The following is a 23,742-nucleotide window of genomic DNA, read 5'->3' on the forward strand; positions in this document are numbered from 1 at the left end:
GCTTTTTTGTCATTTGTTTACTCTTTATAGCCTCCATGTTTGTATCCCTGGCAACTGTATGGCTGGCAGTCCTTGGTGCAAAGTACTACTCGAGAAAAAAATCTCCAGTTTAACTTTTTGCTTTGGCATGCATGTTTATTGAAGTTGCCTCCAAGGCGCGGCTTGCACAGCAGTTGAGGGGAGGACAAACAACTCCAGTGCGGTAGAAAAACGAGAAAACACAATAAACACAGTGGAGGGGACGGTTAGGATTCTGAGACCATGAAGGATTATGATGACTCTGTAGCTTTTCTGGGCCAGTGGGGACGTTTCCAGCAGGTTGTCTTCTTCCTGCTCTCTGCCAGCATCTTGCCCAATGGATACGGTGCTTTCTCTGTTGTCTTCTTTGCTGACACTCCCAGCCACCACTGCCTGGTTCCTGACGTCAACCTGACCCAAGATTGGCTTCATGCAATCATCCCGATGGAGGTAATTTAGTTTTTGATCACCTTGAGAAAAAAAGGTAGAGTGTAGCAGTTGTGCTTTAAGTTTCAAGTATTCAACAATTCCAAAAGTGAGACGCTGAAAAAGAAAAGTCTTACTTCAAAGTATTTTATACAATATTGCTAAAAACACATATTTTGTACTTGCTGTGATATTTCTAAGCTAATTATCTAATAGAGCAATAGTTAATGATGAACTTTTTTATGCACAAAATGTAAATTAAATCTTTCTTTTTTACATGTATATAGATTATCAGCATCAAACATTCTTCACTGATTTGGGCTCACCAGCATGAGAACTTTAGATATTTGTGAGTTCAGGCTTTGAAGTTGATGTATTTTTCTGCAGCTGCTGTATAAAGTTTAAGAAGTCTTATAAAGCGGTCCGGCTACAGTTCAGGGTTTTATGTGAAATGTTACAATGATACTAACGTAGTTTGTGTCATTGTGACTGTGAGGTGGTGAATGGGAAACAGCAGCTGAGCAGATGCAGCAGGTTCAGGCTGGATGTGGTCAGAAATCTCTCTGCTCAGGGACTCATTCCTGGGAGGGACGTCAACATCACTGACCTGGAGCAGGAGGGATGTGTGGACGGGTGGAGCTACAGCAGAGACATCTACCAGTCCACCATCGTCTCTGAGGTGAGTCATACTGAATATGACACTACAGTTCAGTAACTGAACTATAATAAATCATTAAACCTGAATGGAACACATACACTGTATGTTTACTTAAGAAGGAAATGTTGGATTGATTTTTCTATATACAAATGGATCTAGCTGATTTGTCTTTGTTCATGCATGGATTCTCCAGTTTGACCTGGTGTGCCGAGACCAGTGGAAGCAGCCGTTCACCTCAACAATGTTCTTCTTGGCAACTCTTGTTGGATCCTTCTTCTCAGGACAGCTCTCAGACAGGTACTGAAAACACCATCTCAAAATGAAATGCTATACATATTCTTAAAACATTTTCATTCTTCCTGAATATAATAATAATAATAATGCATTTTATTTGTAACGCACTTTTCATTCGGAAATCTCAGAGTGCCACAGAGCCAGTACATAGTAAAAACATAATTAAAACAAACTATAATAAAAAAAAACTAGTAAACATACTAGAAAGACACAAAAGAAATAGCTGACAGTGACTTAGCACAAGGTCAGAAACGCCTTCCTGAATAAAAAGGTTTTTAGGCCAGTCTTAAAAGAGTCCAGTGTGTGTGTTGCCCTTAGGTGGTCAGGGAGACTGTTCCATAGGCGCGGCGCTGCCGAGCCAAAGGCCCGGTCGCCCATGGTGTGGAGCTTGGTCTTTGGGGACCCGGAGGAGCGAGCTGTTTGAAGATCTGAGGGTGCGGGTGAAGGTTTGGGGAGTAATGAGTTATTGTAGGTAGGGAGGTGCATGTCCATTTATGCATTTATGTGTGAGTAGTAGGACTTTGTAGTCAATCCGGAATGAGACAGGGAGCCAGTGTAGTGAGTGTAGAATGGGTGTTATGTGCTCATATTTCCGGACTCTCATCAGGATCCTGGCAGCGCTGTTTTGAATGTATTGCAGCTTCTGGATGCTCTTGCCAGTGATCAGATAAAGGCGTGGATGAGTTTTCTCTGCATCTGACAGGGTTATAATGGGGTGGAGTTTGGAGATGTTTTTGAGGTGATAAAAGGAGGTTTTGCACAGGTGTTTTATATGGTCATTAAAGGTCAGGTGAGGGTCAAACCTAACTCCCAGATTAGTGACTGTGGAGGAGAGGGGGATGACCTGACCGTCGAAGGTGAGATGAGTTATGGAGGATGACTGAACCTGGTGTGGAGTACCAACAAGGAGGGCTTCGGTTTTGTACTGTTTAATTGGAGAAAGTTGTTGCTCATCCATGATATGAGACATGACATGGCTGCAGAGGGGATTGGGGTGGCTTTGATGTAGAGCTGTGTGCCGTCGGCACAACAGTGGAAAGACATCCTATGTCTGCTGATGACACGACCGAGGGGGAGCATGTAAGTAATGAAGAGGATGGGGCCGAGGACCGACCCTTGCGAAACACCACAGGAGACAGGGAGCAGTCTGGACTTGCATCTTCCCAGTGAGACATATTCAGTTCTGCCAGAAAGGTAGGACTGAAACTACTTGAGTGCAGAGTCTGAGAGTCCAATGGTGGTATGGAGGCGCTCTAGGACGATAGTGTGATCCACTGTGTCAAATGCAGCAGTCAGGTCCAGCAGGATGAGGAGTGAGGGTGATCCTGCATCGGCTGTCATCAGCAGGTCATTCGTCACCCTGAGCAAAGCTGTCTCAGTGCTGTGGGCTGAACGAAATCCTGACTGAAATTTTTCAAACAAGTTGTTGTGTTTGAGGTGGTCCTGAAGTTGAGAAGCAACTACCTTCTCTAACACTTTGGACCGGAAGGCAAGGTTGGAGATAGGCCTGTAGTTGGCTAGAACCTCTGGGTCCAGGGTGGGCTTCTTGAGAAGGGGACGGATGACAGCAAACTTGAGAGCAGGTGGGACACAGCCAGAAAGGTTAACAACTTTGGTGATGAAAGGACTGAGAGTAGGGATATGTGATTTGAGCAGAGCAGTAGGAATGGGGTCCAGGGTACAGGTACAGGATTTCATTATTCTGAGGATTTCTTCAACATGGATCTCCTGAACCTCAGCGAGATGTAGAGGAGACAGCACACTCGCAGATAAGGTGTCGGTGTCAGAGGGAAGCATAGATGGAGAGCTGGACATCAGAGAGCGAATGTTGTTGACCTGGGATCTGAAAAAGTCAATGAAGCTGTTGCATTGCTCGTCTGTAGCCTCAGTTGAAGAGGATGGTTGTGGCTTCAGGAGATGGTTTATGGTTGAAAAAAGCTGTTTAGAGTTGCCAGGGATTGTATTGATTAAGCTGGAATAGTACTGTGAACGAGTGTCTTCAAGGGAGTTGGAGTAGGCCCTTTGATGCTCACGGAAAGCCTGTTTATGGACAGTGAGCCCATAGTGTCTGCAGCGTCGTTCCAGAACACGCCCAGCTGTTTTTATTTTCCGCAGCTCATGTGTGAACCAGGGAGCAGAGCGTGAGAAATTGACCTCACGTGACTTGACAGGGGCATGGTGTCAGGATCCCTGTTGGACCGTGTGTGTTAACCTCTGTTTTCCCCCAATCTCCTCTCCTCATGTGGCTGTCATTTCCCTGTGTGTTGTGTTGTGCCATGTGCTCGGGGATTTTTCCTCTGCCTCCAGTCACTCCCATGGCCACACCCCTGACTGGTGCACGGCTGCAGCCACTCAGCCAATTACCTCTCGCAGGCTGACACACCAGACTCTAATATCACTAATCCTTTCCCCTGCCACTATAATAACCCTGGTCCTGCAGTCTGGGGTTGTCAGTTTGTCCCGTCTTTCACCCGCTTCAACCCTGTATCGCCTGCTGTCTCGACCGTCTGCTCTCTGGTGTCCTACGGTCCGGGAATCCCCCGTGCCTCTGTTGTGTCCCAACAGGTCTTCTCGCGGACGCTCTGCCTGCCTACGGTGTCTGCCTCCGGTGTCCTACGGTCCGGGAATCCCCCGTGCCCCTGTTGTGTCCCCACTGGATTGTTCGCCGACGCTCTGCCTGCCTCCGGTGTCCGCTGATCCGGGAATCCCCCGTGTCCTCCGGTGTCGTGCCACGGGACTCACACCGTCAATCTGCCTGCCCTCCGGTGTCGGACCACGGGTACCACACCGTCGATCCGGCCTGCACGCTGTGTCGGACCACGGGCTCCACACAGCCTTTCCTGTCTGTAATCAGCTGTGATCAATAAAGACTGTTTTTCCTGACTCTATCTCCTGTGGTCTTGCAACTGAGTCCTAGTCCTTGCATTCCCGTGACACATGGAGATCAAAAACACTGCTCAGGGATGTATTATAGAGTTACACTAATTCATCCATTGATGCACAGGCTGGGCAGGTGATGAGCTGGAGATCCAAGGCTGAGTCAATGCTTTTCCAGTTCCGGAAAGACATTTGACGCTTAGGTCTAATAGTAGGCAGCACAAAAGTCAAGGCCATTGAGACCACCTTGTGGTCGGACACACTGAGATCATAAACCTGTAGTTTACTGATGGGAGTGATCACAGTGATAACCAGATCCAGAGTGAATATGTCCTTGCTTGACTTTTACCAGACGAAAAACAAACTATACTAAAAAAAAGAAAAGGAGTCTTTAGCAACCTGTACTGTAAACAGATTCTTTTAATTTACTGTTAATTCGTTGTTTGATTTCTCATTCTAGGTTTGGAAGAAAGCCTGTTTTCTTTGCCACCATGGCAGTTCAGACAATTTTTATTTTTGTTCAAATCTTTTCACCTTCATGGATGGTGTTCATCATCCTCCTCTTCATCAGTGGTTTGGGACAGATCTCCAACTATGTATCTGCTTTTGTGCTGGGTAATGTGAACATTTCGTGCTTTACAACAACAAATAATACTCTTCTCTAGTCAGTGATGTTGATACATATATTGTGTGTACTGTGCAAGTTGTTTCACTTGTTACTAACAACTTGACTTATTTACCCGCCCTTTTGTCATGCATTTCTCTCTCTTTCAGGCAATGAGATCTTGACTGGAAATGTACGGGTCCTGTTCTCCTCACTGGGTGTGTGTCTGGGTTATGCCATTGGCTACATGATGCTGCCTCTTTTTGCTTACTTTTTAAGGGACTGGAAATCTCTCCTGTTGGCTATGTCTCTGCCTGGCTTGCTCTACATCCCACTCTGGTGGTAGGTTGTACTCATGACGAGAAAATGTGTTCATGTTAAGTTTACCATCCATCTCCATTTTTACTTCCCCTTTTGCGTGGCTGGTTGGCATTGGCAGATGGCTATGCAAGGTAGTTCAGATACCCCTCACCTCAGCAACGTTTTCCAGCTCTTCCTGGGGATCTTCAGGGGTTCCCAGGCCAGATGAGATATATAATCCCTCCAGTGTGTTTATGGTCTTCTACCAGTTGGACATTCCCAGAAAACCTCCAAAGGCAAGTGCCCTGATGGCATCCTGATCAGATACCCGAAAGCTCTTATTGAATCGAAGGCGGAACGGCTCTTTGAGATCCTTCCTAATGTCTGAGCCCCTCTTGCTATCTCTGAAGTTGAGCCCAACCGCCCTATGGAGGAAACTAATTTCAGCTGCAATTTTAGTCTTTCAGTCACTTGAAAGGTTGAAACATAGATCAACTAATGAATTGGAAGCTTTGCTTTCCAGCTCAGCTCATCCACACATTTGGGTTTACCAGGTCCATCCGGCAGCCTACCCCGCCATCAGTTGACATCTCTGCCCGATTGTCCAAAATATATGGCCTCACATTTGATGATACGACCACAAAGTCGATCATCGATCTTTGGCTGAGGGTGTTCTAGTAAGAAGTACACTTATGAATCACCCTCTGATCGAACATGGTGTTTGTTATGGACGGACTCCAAGAAGGACGGATTCTCTGAGCTTTCGCACCAAACGGCAGTCAAAGATTTACCCTCAGTGACCTGCATTGACATAGAGGCAACCCTCTTCAACCACACCAGTACTCAGCCAGCTGCCAGTATCCCCACGTCCGTCTGGTGCCTCTCACCCTGGACGACTCCAGAAAAGAAGTCAACTAAAATACTTCCAAGTATTAAAAATAATGATTATATTCACAATTATGTTAGTTTGTCCAATTACTTTTGAGACTGAAAATGTGGGGTACTGTATAAAAGTGGCCGTAAAACCAAAACAGTTCATGTGATATTTTACTTTTATCCATTGAATTAAGAATGAAAGTCTACACTTGAACCACATATTGAATGCTTCATTTCAAAAGCATTGGAGTCGTGTAAAGAGGCAAAATTAGAAAAATTGTGTCACAGTCCAAATAGTTATGGCCCTGACTGTATATCGCTCAACTTGATGCACAAACTCTAATTCCTTCCCCGCTAAAAAAAGGATGTTCCACATTCCCAAAGCCAGTCTGTGATGCAAGGGGTCAACAACCCTTTGGCCCTCTGATCCAGCGTGAACCTTTTTGTTTCTCTGTTGATTTCTGAGGCAGGTTCATCCCAGAGTCTCCTCGTTGGTTGCTCTCTCAGGGAAGAGTGGAGGAGGCTGAGACCACATTGAGAAAGGCTGCTAAAATGAACAAAGTTGAGGCTCCACGGGTCATCTTTGAAGATTACAGCGTACATGTAAGTCTGCCCTGACTTAAATCATGTGGGACTAGTCACAGGAGACAATGTGTGTGCTTGAGGAGGCACATTGTTAGTACAATTCATCCCAAAGAAAGCAATGTACGTACCATATTTCATGATACAATTTTTGTTGTTGAGATATTTAATCCTGGACCAAAGTGGTAGAATGATGTGCCAAACTGCTGGTGAGACTGAGGTTTTGTATCTTGCAGGCTGATGCAACAAAGACACACCCTAAGGAACAGCACAATGTCTTCAGCCTGCTGAGGACAAAAAACATCAGAAACTTGACAGTAATTCTGTGCCTGTTGTGGTGAGTGTGTTTTATAACCATTGCTCATTTACAGCACTGATATTAGTTGGTTTTGTCCTTCTTTAGTTTTCTTTCTCTCTGTTTTGTTTGTTAATTTTAAGTCTAATGGTCTTGATCTGCTACTGGAGCCACTGTATGGTATGTGTCAAATGCTGTTTCTGTGCAGATTTCCATTGAAACCTCTCTGTTGTTTGTATCTCTGTCTCTCCAGGTTCACTCTTAGTACCGGATACTATGGCCTGTCCCTGAACACATCCCAACTTCATGCTAACCCCTACATCAGCTGCCTCCTCTCAGCAGTTGTAGAGGTACCAGCATACACTTCCAGCTGGCTGGCGCTGCAATACGTTCCACGACGGCTGTCTGTCTTTTGTATTTTGCTCATTGGAGGAGTGTCGCTGTACTTCCTTCAACTGGTGCCTGAAAGTAAGCAGTGACATGATGTGGTGCATCACGGTATTATTATATTTCCAAGCAAATATTTGTAACCATTACATGAGTATTCAACATATTCAGCATTGCACTCCCATTTAGACTGAAGATACAAATGTAGCACAACTAGAGATATCTTTTTTTCTTGTTCCATGCATTTATCTTCCTTCTCAAAATCTGGTGCCCACATTACACACAACGCAACTCCATTGCCGACAGTTCACTTGGCTGTGTTAAGCTAGTAGAAGCTAATAATGTATTCTTGAGTTACTAGACTCATACGCAGTAGTTTTTCCCCAAGACCTGTGACCTGAGTTTAATGTGTAAAAATGAAGGAATTCCTCTTTAAGACTGTTTCTGAGGTTGAAGAATTGTTAAGAAAGCTCTGGAGTTTTCTAAGCAGCGGAGAAAATGTTTGAATGAAGTGAAGGCAGATGGGTAGAAAGTGTCTTTAACACAAATGCATTTAGTCTGCTGCAGAGTGGATCATTCAGGGACATTCTTAGACAAACTCTTCTTTCCTTTCAGGTTTATCAGAACTGTCTGTAGCTCTGGAGATGCTGGGTAAATTTGTCATTACCATCGGTACATCCCTGATGTTTGCCTACACAGCAGAGCTTTACCCAACAGCGCTCAGGAATACAGCGACAGGGACGTGCAGTGCTGTTGCCAAAGTGGGCAGTTCCATTGCACCTTTTTTGTTACAGCTAAGTGAGTAAACTGGTCTCTTATTGTAATTACTCAGTAATTATTAGTCCTCTGGGTCAAGATGCCCTGGCTCATACGTGGCCAGTGGATCTTCTTTATGCATTTCCACCATTCCCTCTGATCTTGCCAACGCTTCTCAGAGTTCTTCCCCGAAAGGAGGGACCTCCTGTCGCAACTAGAAGGTCGGATTTGGTATCCCAATCCCTGCCGCCTTCAACTATGGGTCTGGCGCGACCGGATGCTGAGTGGCTGCATAGAACTAGTCAGACTGACTATTCTGAATGCCAGGGCGCGATCTACCCATCTACAGTACGAAAACAGGTGGAAGCTGTTCTCTGACTGGTGTTCGGCTCATAGCAAGGTCCCAGTACAGTGCCCTGTGCCTGCTGTACTGAGTTTCTACAGTCCCTCCTAGATAAGGGCCGGTCTCCCTCTACCCTTGGAGTATACGTGGCCGTTATTTCGGGGCAGCATACTAAGGTCGACAATGACACAGGAGAGAGCCACAGACTGGCGTCCCTCTTCCTAAAAAGGGGCTCTGCGATTGCGTCCCCCGTGCGCCCCGAGCGCCCCGAAGGACCCTGCATGGGACCTACCCTTGGTACTGGATACCCTATGCTTGTCTCCTTTTGAAACCCTGGCACAGGCGGAGCCGAGATGGCTATCGGACAAAAGGCGAGCAACTGCGCTCGGCCATCCGGGGTGAAGGGCCACTCTACCAAAAATGTCTCCACGTCAGGGCCAATCCTGAGAGGTGTGCGGAGGATATATGTGCTGCAGCCTCATGGGCATCACCGAGCACATTCACCAAACACTACAGAGTGAACATTGCCACCCCTCACCCACTGGGGAGGGTTCTTTGGCCAATTTCCTCTGCCGGAGCTATACGAGGTAGTTACGGTGACTCTGTTGATATAAGTCATCCAGTGTTAAGCACTGCCTCTGGCGGTCAGTAAGGATGAAATAGAATGAAAGTTACGAATGTAACTACGGTTCTATGAATCCTGGATGACCGCCAGAGTTCTTGGTCACTCGGAATCCCGTGAACTCGCAAAAAGATTCCGTAGGACTGATCTCAGGATGACACCGGAACTTATAGACGATGGGGGTAATCCGAGGTCACAGGTGACTTTGTTGATATAGATACTCGACCTGCGCAGGCGTGAGACGGAAGACATTCAGTGTTAAGCACTGCCTCTGGCGGTCATCCAGGATTCATAGAACCGTAGTTACATTCGTAACTTTCGTTTTCTAAAGGGACTCTGGTGCTCGGAAACACCACCACTTTTGTCCACAGGGACCAACAAAATCAACACAAAATGAAATTTCCTTGTTGTAGCTTCAAACAGATAACCATCTAATTTCACCTATTTTTAGTTTGGATGCTATACATACTGATTAATTCACATACAGTAAATATTTACAGTGTGCAAAAAACACTGACCAAGGACTTCCTTCATCCAAATGTCCTCTTCTCCTTGTACAGGTGTATACTTTAAGTACCTGCCTTATATTGTAATGGGGACTCTGGCTGTTGTGTCTGCCTTTGCTACTCTCCTCCTGCCAGAGAGTTTTGGACGACCTCTACCTCAAACGATTCAACAGATGCATAAGAGAGAAAGGTGGGTTCCTTAAGGAATACATACGTCTTTGTATACAATACACTTATATAGACTACAGACAAAAGTAACTCTCCTGCTAACATTGAGGTGGAAACTAAAATGTTAATGTACACTGTCCCTGGTAAAAAATTAAACTACAACAGGTGCTGGTTGTTCAGGCAAGAAAATAGCAACAAAACAGAAGTGAAAAGATATTCAAACATTGCAGCTTTATAATATATATATTTTCTGTATTTTGAAAACCACATGATGGTTTGTTTATTTGTCTTTTGTCACTACAGCATAAAGTGCCCTTTCATCACAAGAAGAGAACATTCAAAACCTCCGGTGCTTTTCGAAAGTCGACTCTGATTGTTTAAAACATTACTTAAATGAGTTATTCAGAACTGTTGGGCTATTACCTCTAGTTGCTCTAGCATCGTTCCTACTGTACAAGTGGATTTAATCACATTACATGACCAAGAAATGAAATTAAAAGAATTAAAACTTGGGTCAAACATTTTGGAGTAAATCAAATTGTGCTTGCAGTCTGTGCATGTTATCTCAGATCACAAATATTCATATAAAATATGAATTATGAACTGAATTATGAAATATGCGAGTGTTAAATATGATGTAAATATGATAACACCCTAAACCTGGCTACTGGTTCTGATTAAATTATCAGAATATAAGAAACTGATTTATGTTTATGTGCTGTTTTCTTTTATTTCTTTTATTACACACACTTTCATCTTTTACATCTGTGACCATCAGTATCATGTGAATATGGTAACAATTACATTGCTGCAGAGCATATTTAGTGCAGACAATTGTTGTACTTTTCACTTTTCATTTTAGAGTATTTTGATGAAATCATTACTCCAGTTTCGTAGAGATATTTTAAGACACACATTATATTGCTTCTGTATCTGTCATGTTCCTTGGTCCTGTTGCAGCCGCATACAAATCCAGAAAAAAAGAATCCTCTTCAGTTATTTATCTCAAGCCGGATATCGGTGTGGCTCCTTGTTCAAAGGACAACTGAAGACTTCCTGTCAGCAGCGTTTTCCTTTTCTTCGCTGTGTGTGAGTGTATACGGTGTCTTCTGACAACATCTAGAGTAAAAAAACAGTTACAGTAATGATAAACAGACACATGACAATGCTGACAGGAAGTTAAATAAAAAAGATGGATTAGATTCCTTTTCTATTTTTTAACATCTATTGAAGTGGCACCCAGTCTACATATTTATTGTATCAATGAACTAATGCTCAGCCTTCACTACAAACTTCATACAGTTTTGCTCAGATTGTCCTGAGTCAGCGTGGCTGGCTGATCTGGGACTTTTACACTTGAATGATGGCAGCGTTTGCCTGACAGAGACAGTGCAGGTTGTGGAAACTAAACTAGTGCAGTAAAGCCGAGCACTGCTCATCACTGACAGAGACTCCAAGATCAAATTCAACAAAAGGAAATACGTCTGAAGCATCTGTTGAGTGCAATATGCTGTATATTCATTGCAATAATATTCATGTTGAGTTAAATATTTCTACTTGTGCCATGTAGTTTTTTTCAAATCACTGCATCTGTTACCCCGTGGGTTCCCACAGCACAATGACGGACAGCACACTCAAATAGAGTTTCTCAATGCTTCTTTTTATTTTTCTATCTTGCAAGTTGGCCTTGTCGTGCGCTCTCCTGCCGTGCCTCCGAGCGCACCCGCCGTCTATGCTTGTCTCCACGCCACCACACTATGATATCTCTTTACAGGAACAGTTTGATGAAAGTTAAATGAGTTAAACAGTGAGCGATGCTCTTTTGGAAGGCAACGACATCCACCGACCAGCTCGCGCATTATCTAACACTACAGTGTAAAATGTATAACTAATAGATATCACCATGAAACTTCACTAGTTGATTACTTGCATTAAGACAAGATTTCTGAAATGTCATTTTTAAATATGCAAATGAGCATATTTAATTAAATATGTGCTAATTTGCATACATTTCCAGAACAGAAATGTGAACATTGGATAAAACCAGGTTCAAAATTGTTTTCATTTTGTTGACATCTTGGACTCAAAGAAAAACGGCCAACAGCCATAAAAAATACATTTACATGTTTTTAGTGATAAAATGTTGTAAATCTGTCATTAAATGATATATGAACAAACCCCTTTGTAAAAACCTTCAGAATGTAGAGTGTCACAGCCCGGCTCAGACACTGGAACAAAAATAGGGAGACAACGAGCTGGCGGCCAAAAGAAGCAATTTATTTGTCTCGCCAAAAACAAGTAACCCAAGGTTAACAGCACTTTACACAAAGACAGCAACAACTGTGGTGAGCCTGTCAACAAAGATCTTCCTTTCCAAGTGCTTGGCTGCCAACTGGAGAGGGTATTTTAAGGTAGAGCCACACTGCCACAGGTGTGGCTCATCCTGCTGACGAGCCTACAATCAGCAACTGTAACAAAAGAAACACAACCGGGCACCAGACATGCAAAGAGGCAACCCAACTACTACTCAGTTCACCCAACCAAGGCATGAGCTGTTGCACTTGTTCTCGAAAGGTAACAGGCCAAGCTACTAACTTGCCTTTCACCGCACAACAACGACCAGTTCACCACATCCCTTATTTATCTACCGACTTGCTTATCCTATGAACCATTAATACCTACTGCACACTGTGCAGCAGCATTCTTCAGGTTCTTAGCTGAAATACCTGCAAGGTAACTGGGTCCAATACCCAGACACCCAACAGGCTGTGCAATGCTCTTATTACCGAGTCTTGAATTACCCAGAAACCTCAAGAACAAGACCATGATCATAAAAAACGGAATACAAAACATGCAGTTAGCAGGAAACACCAGAAACTAATTTCCCTCAGTAAAGCCAGGAACAGCAAACGATTCAAGTCTAGGACCAAGACCGTCCAACTGAAATCTGACACGCAACAAACAGCGCTCCAATAACTCCTCCAAAGAATTCCTCCACAGAAGCCATAACAGAGGAAACAAACTTTGACTGCCCCAACACACACAAAACAAACTGATCCATACAGAATGTAACACACTTACTGCAGGAACAGCCCATACACAGCTATCACTGCAGCCCCATCCCTCTGACTGCTCAACCCTAACCCATTAAATGTTTTACTGTCTCTGTAATGTTTAACCTGACAATAAAAAAAACAGAATAGCTTTGAGAACTGTGACACTGCAGCTTTCTCTTTTGCATTTGTTTGGACAGACATATGTTTCTACGGGTGATTCATTTACTCTTTATAGCCTCCATGTTTGTATCCCTGACAGCTATGGCTGGCAGTCCTTGGTGCAAAGAACTACTTGAGAAACCTGTTCAACTTCTTGCTTTAGCATGCATGTTTTTTCAAGTTTCCTATAAGGCGTGGCTTGCACAGCAGTTGAGGGGAGGGCAAACCACTATCTTGTTTTCCGGTACAGCAGAAAAACTAGTAAACACAATAAACACAGTGGAGGGGACGGTTAGGATTCTGAGACCATGAAGGATTATGATGACTCTGTAGCTTTTCTGGGCCAGTGGGGACGTTTCCAGCAGGTTGTCTTCTTCTTACTCACTGCCAGCATCTTGCCCAATGGATTCGGTGCTCTTTCTGTTGTCTTCTTGGCTGACACTCCCAGCCACCACTGCCTGGTTCCTGACGTCAACCTGACCCAAGATTGGCTTCATGCAATCATCCCGATGGAGGTAATTTAGTTTTTGATCACAGCTCCTTGAAAAAAAAAAAAGTGTAGAGTATAGCAGTTTTGCGTTAAGTTACACAGATTCAACAATTCCAAAAGTGAGAAAGGCTGAAAAAGAAAAGTCTCACTGCAAAGTATTTTATACAATATTGCTAAAAACACATATTTTGTAATTGCTGTGATATTTTTTGGCTAATTATCTAATAGATCAATAGTTAATGATGAACCTTTTCATAAAACAACCAGATTTGCACAACATGGAAATTAGATCTTTCTTTTTTACATGTATATTGTTTATCAGCGTCAAGACCAGCGTGACAACTTTATATATTTGTGAGTTCAGGCTTTTAGTGATATTACTGTTGTTTTGACATAATTGTTATTATATTACAATACTTTGATGATCAAATGTGTAGCTTTGAAGTTGATGTATTTTTCTGCAGCTGCTGTATGAAGTTTAAGAAGTCTTATAAAGCGGTCCGGCTACAGTTCAGGGTTTTATGTGAAATGTTACGAATGACACTAACGTAGTTTGTGTCATTGTGACTGTGAGGTGGTGAATGGGAAACAGCAGCTGAGCAGATGCAGCAGGTTCAGGCTGGATGTGGTCAGAAATCTCTCTGCTCAGGGATTCATTCCTGGGAGGGACGTCAACATCACTGACCTGGAGCAGGAGGGATGTGTGGACGGGTGGAGCTACAGCAGAGACATCTACCAGTCCACCATCGTCTCTGAGGTGAGTCATACTGAATATTACAGGACAGTTCAGTAACTGAACTATAATAAATCATTGAACCTGAATGGAACCCATGCACTGTATGTTTACTTAGGAAGGAAATGTTTGATTGATTTTTCTATTTATGCATGGATTCTCAAGTTTGACCTGGTGTGCCGAGACCAGTGGAAGCAGCCGTTCACCTCAACAATTTACTTCCTGGGAATTTTTGTTGGAGCCTTCTTCTCAGGACAGCTCTCAGACAGGTACTGAAAACACAATCTCATAATGAAATTATATACACACCATATTCTTAGAACATATTTTCCTGAAAATGTCCTTGCTTGACCTTTACCAGACGAAAAACACAGTATACTCAAAGAATTTACTCTTTAGCAACTTTTACTGTAAACAACAACAAAACAAATCATATTTCATTGTTTGATTTCTCATTCTAGGTTTGGAAGAAAGCCTGTTTTCTTCACCACCATGGCAGTTCAGACAATTTTTATTTTTGTTCAAATCTTTTCACCTTCATGGATGGTGTTCGTCATCCTCTTCTTTATCAGTGGTTTGGGACAGATCTCTAACTATGCATCTGCTTTTGTGCTGGGTAATGTGAACATTCCGTGCTTTACAACAACAAATAATACTTTTCTATAGTCAGTGATATTGATACATATTGTGTGTACTCTGCAAGTGTTGTTGTATCACTTGTTACTAATAACTTGACTTATTTACCCGCCCTTTTGTCATGCATTTCTCTCTCTCTTTCAGGCAATGAGATCTTGACTGGAAATGTACGGGTCCTGTTCTCCTCACTGGGTGTGTGTCTGGGTTATGCCATTGGCTACATGATGCTGCCTCTTTTTGCTTACTTTTTAAGGGACTGGAAATCTCTCCTGTTGGCTATCTCTCTGCCTGGCCTGCTGTACATCCCACTCTGGTGGTAGGTTGTACTCATGACAAGAAAATGTGTTCATGTCTATCCATCCATCTATTTACTTCCCCTTATCCGAGGCTGGTTGGCATTGGCAGATGGCTAAGCAAGATAGTCCAGATACCCCTCACGTCAGCAACGTTTTCCAGCTCTTCCTGGGGATCTTTAGGGGTTCCCAGGCCAGATGAGATATATAATCCTTCCAGCATGTTTATGGTCTTCTACCAGTTGGACAATCCCAGAAAACCTCCAAAGGGAAGTGCCCTGAAGGGATCCTGATCAGATGCCTGAACTACCTCAACCGGCTCTTATTGATGTGTAGGGGAAACTGCTCTTTGAGATCCTACCGAATGTCTGTTCCCCTGTTGCTATCTCTAAAGTTGAGCCCAACCACCCTATGAAGGAAACTATTTTCAGCTGCAATTTTAGTCTATCGGTCACTTGACATGTTGTAACATAGATCAATTAGTAAATTCAAAGCTTTGTCTTCCGGCTCAACGGTCCAGTACAACACCTGCATCACCATTGACGCCGAACCAATCCACCGTTCAATCTCACTCTCCATTTTACCCTAACAAGTCCCCAAGGTACCTGAATTCCTTTACTTGGGGCAGTGACTCACTACCAACACAGAGGGAGCAATCCAACATTTTACGGCAGAGAACCATGGCCTCAAACTTGGTGATGCTGACTCTCATCCCGACTACTTCAATCGCAGCTGCAAACCATCCCAGTGTGTGCTGAAGGTCATGGTCTGATGAAGCCAACAGAATCACATCTTCAAACAGCATAGACACAATTCTGAGGTAACAAAACTGGACACTCTTCCCTCCGGTTGCCCCTTGAGATCTTGTCCATGAAAATCACATACAGAATTGTTGACATGGCACAACCCTGGCAGAGGCCAACAACCGGCAAAAACATGTTTCACATTGTGCTGACAACACAAATACAGCTCTCATTTAAGGACTGGAAGACTTATACCAACGGCCCAGTACTCCATTATCCCGCAGTACTCCCCAGAGGATAAGCCCTGTAAGACCTCACCAAGTCCACAAAACACATGTAGACCTGGGAAAACTCCCATTACCCCCCCCCCCCCCCCCCCCCCCCCCCCCATCAACAACTCCTCTGGGACAACCTAGCCCGAAAGGTGTCCTTCAGCTTTACATCCTTCTTCTTCGCTATTGTCCAACAGCAGGTTCCTAGGTTGGAGCTAGAACAGGCACCAAAGACCTTCTGACCACAATTCCTAGCAAAAGCCTTCTGTGTCCCAATTACCTCCCCTGGGATGCTCAAGAAACTCTTCTGGAGGTGGGAGTTGAAGACCTAAGGCCCTCGGCCAGACGGTCCCAATTCATCCTCACATTTGGGTTTACCAGGTTCATCCGGCAGCCTACCCCGCCATCAGTTGACATCTCTGCCTGATTGTCCAAAATATATGGCCTCACATTTGATGATACAACCACAAAGTCGATCATCGATCTTTGGCCTAGGTGGCCTAGTATGAAGTACACTAATGAATCACCCTCTGATTGAACATGGTGTTTGTTATGGACATGACGAGCACAAAAGTCCAATAACAAAGTGTCATTCAATTTCAGATCGGGCAGGCCATTCCTACCAATCGCCCCCTCCAGGTTTCTCTATCTTTGCCCATGAGTGTTGAAGTCCTCCAGAAGAACTATAGAGTTCCCAGATGGAATCCTCTCTAGGATGCCACCCAGAGACTCCAAGAAGGGCGGATACCCTGAGCTTATGCACCAAACAGCAGTCAGAAATGTACCCTCAGTGACCTGCATTTGCTTCGAGGCAACCCTCTTCAACATCACCAGCACTCGGCCAGCTGCGAATATCCCCACGTCCGTCTGGCGCCTCTCAACCTGGGTGACTCTAGAAAAAGAGACAATCCTGCCCCTCTCCAGGAGCTATAGGTATTTGGACTGTAACACAATTTTTCTAAATTTGCCTCTTTACACGACTCCAATGGATTTGAAATTAAGCAGTAAATCTGTGCTTGAAGTTTAGACACAAGCTCTAATTCCTTCCCCGCTAGAATATTGACGTTCCACGTCCCCAGAGCCAGTCTGTGATTGATGGGGTCAACAAACCTAAGTTCCCCTACTTTTTGCCTGCTGCCCGGCTTACAATGCACCCAACCCCACTGGCTATCCCTGCGGGTGATGGAACCACAGTACCTTATTTTACACCATAAATGTCATAATTTTGCTCTTGTCATGAGATGAAAATAATAATTTGTCATTTTTGCAGGAGAAACATCCTAACTTGTATTCACTTGTATTTTAAGCCCCTCTGATCCAGCCTGAATCATTTTGTTTCTCTGTTGATTTCTGAGGCAGGTTCATCCCAGAGTCTCCTCGTTGGTTGCTCTCTCAGGGAAGAGTGGAGGAGGCTGAGACCACATTGAGAAAGGCTGCTGAGATGAACAAAGTCGAGGCTCCACCGGTCATCTTTGGAGATTACAGTGTACATGTAAGTCTGCCCTGACTTAAATCGTGTAGAACTAGACACAGGAGACAATGTGTGTGCTTGAGGAGGCACATTGTTAGTACAATTCATCCCATAGAAAGCAATGTACGTACCAAATTTCATGACAATTTTTTTAGATATTTAATCCTGGACCAAAGTGGTGGAATGATGTGCCAAACTGCTGGTGAGACTGAGGTTTTGTATCTTGCAGGCTGATGCAACAAAGACACACCCTAAGGAACAGCACAATGTCTTCAGCCTGCTGAGGACAAAAAACATCAGAAACATGACGCTCATTCTGTGCCTGTTGTGGTGAGTGTGTTTTTTTTAACATTTGCTCATTTACAGCACTGATATTACTTGGTTTTGTCCTTTCTTAGTTTTCTTTCTCTCTGTTTTGTTTGTTAATTTTAAGTCTAATGGTGTTGGTGTGCTACTGGAGCTACTGTATGGCATGTGTCAAATGCTGTTTCTGTGCAGATGTTCATTGAAAGCTCTCTGTTGTCTGTATCTCTGACTTCCCAGGTTTACGATAAGTACCGGGTACATTGGCCTGTCCCTGAACACATCCCAACTTCATGCTAACCCCTACATCAGCTGCTTCCTCTCAGCAGCTGTAGAGGTACCAGCATACACTTCCAGCTGGCTGGCGCTGCAATACGTTCCACGACGGCTGTCTGTCTTTTGTATTTTGCTCATTGGAGGAGTGTCGCTGTACTTCATTCAACTGGTGCCTGAAAGTAAGCAGTGACATGACGTGGTGCATCACGGTATTATTATAATTCCAAGCAAATATTTTTAGCCCTTAAACGAGTATTCAACAGATTCAGCATTGCACTCCTATAACATTTAGAATGAAGATAAAAATGCAGCACAACCAGAGATATCTTTTCTTTTTGTTCAATGCATTTGTCTTCCTTCTCAAAATCTGGTGCCCACATTACACACAACGCAAGAAGCTAATAATGTATTCTTGAGCTACTAGACTCATATGCAGTAGTTTTACCCTAAGACCTGTGACCTGACTTTAATGTGTAAAAATGAAGGAATTCCTCTTTAAGACTTTTTCTGAGGTTGAAGAATTGTTATGAAAGCTCTGGAGTTTTCTAAGCAGCGGAGAAAATGGTTGAATGAAGTGAAGGCAGATGGGTAAAAAGTGTCTTTAACACAAATGCATTTAATCTGCTGCAGAGTGGATCATTCAGGGACTTTCTTAGACAAACTCTTCTTTCCTTTCAGGTTTATCAGAACTGTCTGTAGCTCTGGAGATGCTGGGTAAATTTGTCATTACCACCGGTACATCCCTGATGTATGCCTACACAGCAGAGCTTTACCCAACAGCGCTCAGGAACACAGCGACAGGGATATGCAGTGCTGTTGGCAGAGTGGGCACTTCCATTGCACCTTTTTTGTTACAGCTAAGTGAGTAAACTGGTCTCTTATTGTAAACGCAGTAATTATTTGTTTAACCTGAATTATCATTTGAAGTTACTGTGAGGAACTTTTAACCGGTTATGAAACTGTCTCAAATTAATACTGAATCCTCTACATGACCTTCATAGATTGGCTATTTCTCTATAGTTATTCTTAATGCTCGTCATCGGTGCCACCGGGTCAGTTTCCGTGCAAAATGCAAAGATGAAACCATGCAGGTTCACCAGAAACTCATCAGTTCAGACTTAGTTCAGAGAGCTCTGCTCCCGGCAGCAGCAGCGTCTCCAAATCCGGCCAGGAGCAGAGTGTCACCCTATTGCTCCACCGGTCCCCCCGGTAGCCAACAAGACCCAGGTCCTACTGCTGGGACTGCTGGAGGGAAGGGAGTCACTAGAGAACCAGAACCAGGACTAAGCAGAGCAGACTGTGAGACCCTGCTGCAGTAAAATAAGAGTTTTTTTAGAGGGAATCTGGTGCTTGGAAACACCACCACTTTTGTCCACAGGGACCAACAAAATCAACACAAAATGAAAGTTCCTTGTTGTAGCTTCAAACAGATAACCATCTGATTTCACCTATTTTTAGTTTGGATGCTATACACACTGATTAATTCACATACAGTACATATTTTACTGTATGCCAAATGTTTTGCCAAAAACACTGACCAAGGACTGCCTTCATCCAAATGTCCTCTTCTCCTTGTACAGGTGTATACTTTAAGTACCTGCCTTATATTGTAATGGGGACTCTGGCTGTTGTGTCTGCCTTTGCTACTCTCCTCCTGCCAGAGAGTTTTGGACGACCTCTACCTCAAACTATTCAACAGATGCATAAGAGAGAAAGGTGGGTTCCTTAAGGAATACATACGTCTTTGTATACAATACACTTATATAGACTACAGACAAAAGTGACTCTCCAGCTAACATTGAGGTGGAAACTGAAATGTTAATTAATGTGCACTGTCCTGGTAAATGAATAAATGAACATTGAATATATCATAGCAGACATTCACTATGCTGAAAAAACTACCAAGTTATTGTACTTAAACTGAAACAGGTGCAGGTTGTTCAGGCAAGAAAATAGCAACACAAACGAACAGAAGTGAAAAGATATTCAAACATTGCATTATTTTAAAAACGTTTTTTTCTGTATTCTGAAAACCAGATGATGGTTTGTTTATTTGTCTTTTGTCACTACAGCATAAAGTGCCCTTTCATCACAAGAAGAGAACATTCAAAACCTCCGGTGCTTTTCGAAAGTCGACTCTGATTGTTTAAAACATTACTTAAATGAGTTATTCATAACTGTTGGGCTATTACCTCTAGTTGCTCTAGCATCGTTCCTATTGTACAAGTGGATTTAATCACATTACATGACCAAGAAGTGAAATTAAAAGAATTAAAACTTGAGTCAAACATTTTGGAGTAAATCAAATTGTGCTTGCAGTCTGTGCATGTTATCTCAGATCACAAATATGTAAATACAGTATTAATTATGAACTGAAATGTGTGTTAAATATGATGTAAAAATACACCATAACACCCTCAACCTCTCTACTGGTTCTGATTAAATTGTTATCTGAATATAAGAAACTATGTTTTATGCAGTGGCGGGCCGTGGATTTTATACCTGGGCCTTCAGTGCTGTTCTACACTTCTAATAACCTCGTTATGACGTCACAGCTACGGGTTATTATTTGTTTTGTGTAAAAGCCGCATATTCGCATAACACTGCAACATTTGACAAATGAAATAAAATGTTACATGAAGTTCAACACCTAGCATACAAAACACAAAATGCAGAGTGCAGATACATGAATACGAGCATGACGGGACGCTGCGTCATTAACGGACAATACAGTCCAAATCAATGTAACACAATGACAAACTCAGAAGAGCAGTCGCATATATTGGTATGACAACAAAGCAACAAATCAATCCAGCAGACCTGCAGCGGATCCACGCATTCCACCACACGAGCACGAGCCATTCAAATATTATTCCTAAAAACGCCACGATAGACAAATGAACAGTAGAGGTAAACAAACGAAGTTCACTTACCAAATGCTGTCTATCCTCCTTTCTTTGTTGACAAAGAGTTTAATCCCAGCACATCAGTTCCAGTAAGAAGTCCTTCTCGATTCATCGATGCCAGTCGAGCCTCCACAGTTATATTTTGCCGGTCGTCGTCGGTCTTCCGCCGCCGGTGGTCATCTTCGGCCGTGGACCGGCCGTGGACCGGCGATGGGCGGGCCGCGGTTGTGGAGCTGTTTCCCTGCGAACGTGGTCGTTGAGTTGTAGATCCACTCGAGTCTCTCCAAAAGTACCGACGCTCAGTTAAAATGAAACACATTCCCAGCCATAACATGTGCAACGCTTCTCCGACGCTGCATACAAATCCTTTTCCTGGCTGGTCAGGGCTGCTAGCTGTGGGGTCGTTTCTTACTGTCCAGTTTGTTCAGAAATGTCCTTCTCGAGAAAAGCGTTCCCAGTAACTCCGCCACTAAATCCGTTTCTCCTCCTTTCGCCATTTCATATTAAAAAAACAAAGCTAGGTAAAATGTCATTCAAATATTTCCACTTGAACTCTGTCTGCTACAACCAAAGCTCTGCTAGCAAGCATTATGTTTCGCGGGCACATAGCCAAGTGCCCGCCCACTGACCAATCACAGCACACTCTGCACCCTTGAGGCAGAGAGGCATCTGGACTCCGAGCTGCAATAATGCTGACGTAGCTGTAGGCCTGCAAACCGCTCTGATGCGTCCATGAATCTCAAACTAAAGATCTGATTGGTTGAAGACTATGTCAATCAACAATATCGTCCCCATTCAACTTAAACTGCACATGGCAGCACTGGGTGAGTCTGCAGGCCTGGGCCTCTCTTCTACCTAGAGACACAGAGGTGAAATCTGATTGGATAAAAGCTCTACTTAAAACAAGCTGCACTGGAAGCAGAGCAACTGAGGAGCACAGTAGCTGTGCAATGAGAAAATAAGACAATGGGAAAAATATTTTTATAAATTATAATACATATAAGAAAAAATTAAATGTATTTAAGAAAAAATATTAAATTATAAAATAGCTATAACTTTGTGATTCTGTTTAGGCCAGCAGAGAAGGCTTTGCAGGCCCTGACGGCCCACCACTGGTTTTATGTGTATGTGCTGTTGAATCTTCTTGTTAAATTACACCCATTTTCATGTTATACAACTGTGACCATCAGTATCATGTGAATATGATAATAATTGCGTTGCTGCAGAGCATATTTAGTGCAGACGATTGTTGAAAATATTCATACTTGTGCCATGTATTTTTCTTTTAAATCACTTTATTTTTAAAAACAAATACTGATGAATGATGCAATAGCATTATAGTTATAACGATGATATCCGTTTACAGAAACACTTTGATGAAAGTTAAATGAGTTAAACAGCTAGAGATGCTCTTTTGGAAGACAACGACATCCACCGACCAGCTCGCGCATTATCTAACACTACAGGGTCAAATGTATAACTAATAGATATCACCATGAAACTTCACTAGTTGACTACTTACATTAAGACAAGATTTCTGAAATGTCATGTTTAAATATGCAAATTAGCAGATGTTTAATTAAATATCTGCTAATTTGCATACATTTCCAGAACAGAAATGTGAACATTGGATAAAATCAGATTCAAACATCTTGGACTCAAAGAAAAGACAGCCAACAGCCATAAAAATTAAATTTTCACCATGTTTTAAGTGATACAATGTTGTAAATCCGTCAATAAATGAAATATGAAAAACCCCTTTGTAAAAAAACATCAGAATATAGAGGGGAATGAAACTAGAACGTTTGGTGTATGTAAGAGCTACTGAAGTGAATAAAGTTGGCTCAAAGTCTGAGGAAAAAACGAATCGAGAGAAAATCGGCCTGTTACCACTCAACAACTGGAGTGTTTAGTGTACATCTGTGTCATGTACACAACTGCTATGTAAAAGGTAGGTACCACTGCGATATCTCTTTAGAAAGCTAAGATTCTTGTATTTGTAGGCAGAATGTGGAAGTCACACCGCAAGTCAGGCCCTTATGTCCCTGTTTTAATTCCAATGTGTGGTGTGAGATATTTGGAGAATTTAGGAAAGTAAATAATGGTGAAATAACCTATAGATGACTGTATTTAGACATAAATACGCTTTAGTTTGAATTATGAATACACATTTCTACACGGGTGTTAGAAAAATTCATGCAAGACCGATGGAAAATCATTAAACAATTGGCCATTTATTCTTTGCAAAGAAGGAGACAGGGTTGAACACATACAACAATGTGCCAAGACTGCTCAGAGGTCTGGCTCTGAGACACCGGTATATAAACTTGTTTAGCATTCTGTCACAGGAGGTGACACCTACACAATACAATACATATGGCGTCAAAAGAACAAAGTGTTTGTAACTTCACTAGAACATTTGGTTTTCAATGAAGGTCACTTTCTCGCAATCAGGAGGAGGTTTGAGCCATAACATTGCTCTGCCCTCACCTCCACGCTTCCACAGTTCTTTGTTATCCTTCTACTTCAGAACATCCTGCTGAGAGGTCCCTCTCAGCAGGCCTTGACACCTAAGAAGAATAGACAGTGGTCGTCCTGAGTGAGAAAAGGAAGCCCGCTAAGTCTAGCAGGACGCCATAAAAGTAATCACTTCCTAACACCGCATTTGTAAGCACATAAGATCAAGAGTCAC

At 43.0% G+C, this 23,742-nt stretch overlaps 2 protein-coding genes across 2 annotated transcripts; both read left to right on the plus strand.

The window, feature by feature from the left end:
- The first annotated feature begins 210 nt into the window (after window positions 1-210).
- On the plus strand, window positions 211-10,361 carry LOC306705586 (organic cation/carnitine transporter 2-like). The gene is made up of 11 exons (XM_079172378.1): window positions 211-468; window positions 941-1,123; window positions 1,296-1,399; window positions 4,734-4,888; window positions 5,048-5,219; window positions 6,524-6,656; window positions 6,872-6,972; window positions 7,184-7,398; window positions 7,933-8,115; window positions 9,599-9,734; window positions 10,016-10,361. Exons 1-11 carry the CDS (start codon window positions 262-264, stop codon window positions 10,083-10,085), a joined length of 1,659 nt encoding a protein of 552 aa, XP_079028504.1. The 5' UTR covers window positions 211-261; the 3' UTR covers window positions 10,086-10,361.
- Window positions 10,362-13,213: 2,852 nt separating this feature from the next.
- On the plus strand, window positions 13,214-20,557 carry LOC306705049 (organic cation/carnitine transporter 2-like). The gene is made up of 11 exons (XM_079171704.1): window positions 13,214-13,442; window positions 13,992-14,174; window positions 14,316-14,419; window positions 14,612-14,766; window positions 14,931-15,102; window positions 17,454-17,586; window positions 17,795-17,895; window positions 18,109-18,323; window positions 18,823-19,005; window positions 19,725-19,860; window positions 20,217-20,557. Exons 1-11 carry the CDS (start codon window positions 13,236-13,238, stop codon window positions 20,284-20,286), a joined length of 1,659 nt encoding a protein of 552 aa, XP_079027830.1. The 5' UTR covers window positions 13,214-13,235; the 3' UTR covers window positions 20,287-20,557.
- Window positions 20,558-23,742: the final 3,185 nt, after the last annotated feature.

Source organism: Pholis gunnellus, assembly GCF_910591455.1.
Source record: "Pholis gunnellus genome assembly, chromosome: 13".
Taxonomy (NCBI): Eukaryota; Metazoa; Chordata; class Actinopteri; order Perciformes; family Pholidae; genus Pholis; species Pholis gunnellus.